This window comes from Otolemur garnettii, unplaced genomic scaffold (genome assembly GCF_000181295.1).
Source record: "Otolemur garnettii isolate 467f Iridium unplaced genomic scaffold, OtoGar3 scaffold00161, whole genome shotgun sequence".
NCBI lineage: Eukaryota > Metazoa > Chordata > Mammalia > Primates > Galagidae > Otolemur > Otolemur garnettii.
The window spans coordinates 4,042,627-4,043,543 of NW_003852556.1; the positions used below are offsets into that span (position 1 = coordinate 4,042,627).

The 917-nt window shown below is 41.8% G+C and overlaps 1 protein-coding gene across 1 annotated transcript in view; it reads right to left on the minus strand.

Annotated features, from left to right (window-relative positions):
• The window catches only part of MYO16 (myosin XVI), a 407,489-nt gene that overhangs the window by 300,972 nt on the left and 105,600 nt on the right, over window positions 1-917 (minus strand). Inside the window, exon 9 of the mRNA XM_003800011.3 lies at window positions 48-175. Coding sequence (XP_003800059.2) covers window positions 48-175 — 128 coding nt within the window. The remainder of the gene's footprint in view (window positions 1-47; window positions 176-917) is intronic.

Consider the following 917-nt stretch of genomic DNA (forward strand, 5'->3'; position numbering starts at 1 on the left):
AGGCCCCCGAGGCAGCTCTGAGCCTCCGGAGAGGGGGAGGACGGTACCTGAGAATGAAACACTGAGGCCGCAGCTCCTGGAAGAGCCGATGGAAAGCTCTCTCCGCACAGGAGAAGAGGTGGGGGGGCAGGGAGGACGGCAGCTTCCCTGAGGTGCTGAAGTACAGCTGGGAGACCTGGAAAATAGGTCCAAAAGAGAAAAATCTCCATGAAAAAGTTCCAGGCCCCCTTATCCCACAGCATGAATGACTTACATCCTATACACAAAAGCAGATGAGGCCCTAATTTTGAATCTCATCTGTATGTACAAAACATCTATCAATTACATCCTTCTGGGCACATTTCAGTCATGTGTGATGACAGAATGGAGGCTTACATTTTACCCTTTATTTCTTGGTCCACAGCCTTTAAATTACTCTGCTGTCTTTAAGAGAAGCAACTCACAAAAATCCATCCAGTTTAATAGATATCCATCCAGTAAGTCAAAACTGTGGTAATTTACATCAAATGCAATTTCTCTCAGCAACGTTTAATATAGTAACATCAGACAGCAAAGAGTTTTAAATTTGAATGTAAGGGGCGGTGGCAGCTGAAATGCATGTACATTTATACATTTCTTGGTAAAGCAAATTTAATTAACGTAATTTTAGGGAAGTAGTGATTTATAATGATTGCCCTGGTGACTTATTTCTAACATTTCTAGTCCTTTTGAGTTTCTACTGAATTTTGTTACATTAGAATGAAACCTCAGTAACAGGAAGAATTCTGAGTCTCGAAGAAATATCAGACAAACATATTTTTTATTTTACAAGGTAACTAATCTGTACTGTTAAAGACCTCAAGGTCTGCAAAGCAAGAGCAGACTGGAGACCTTCTTCCCAGTGAAGGTGATTAAAGGGCACGGTGGCTCTATGCAGC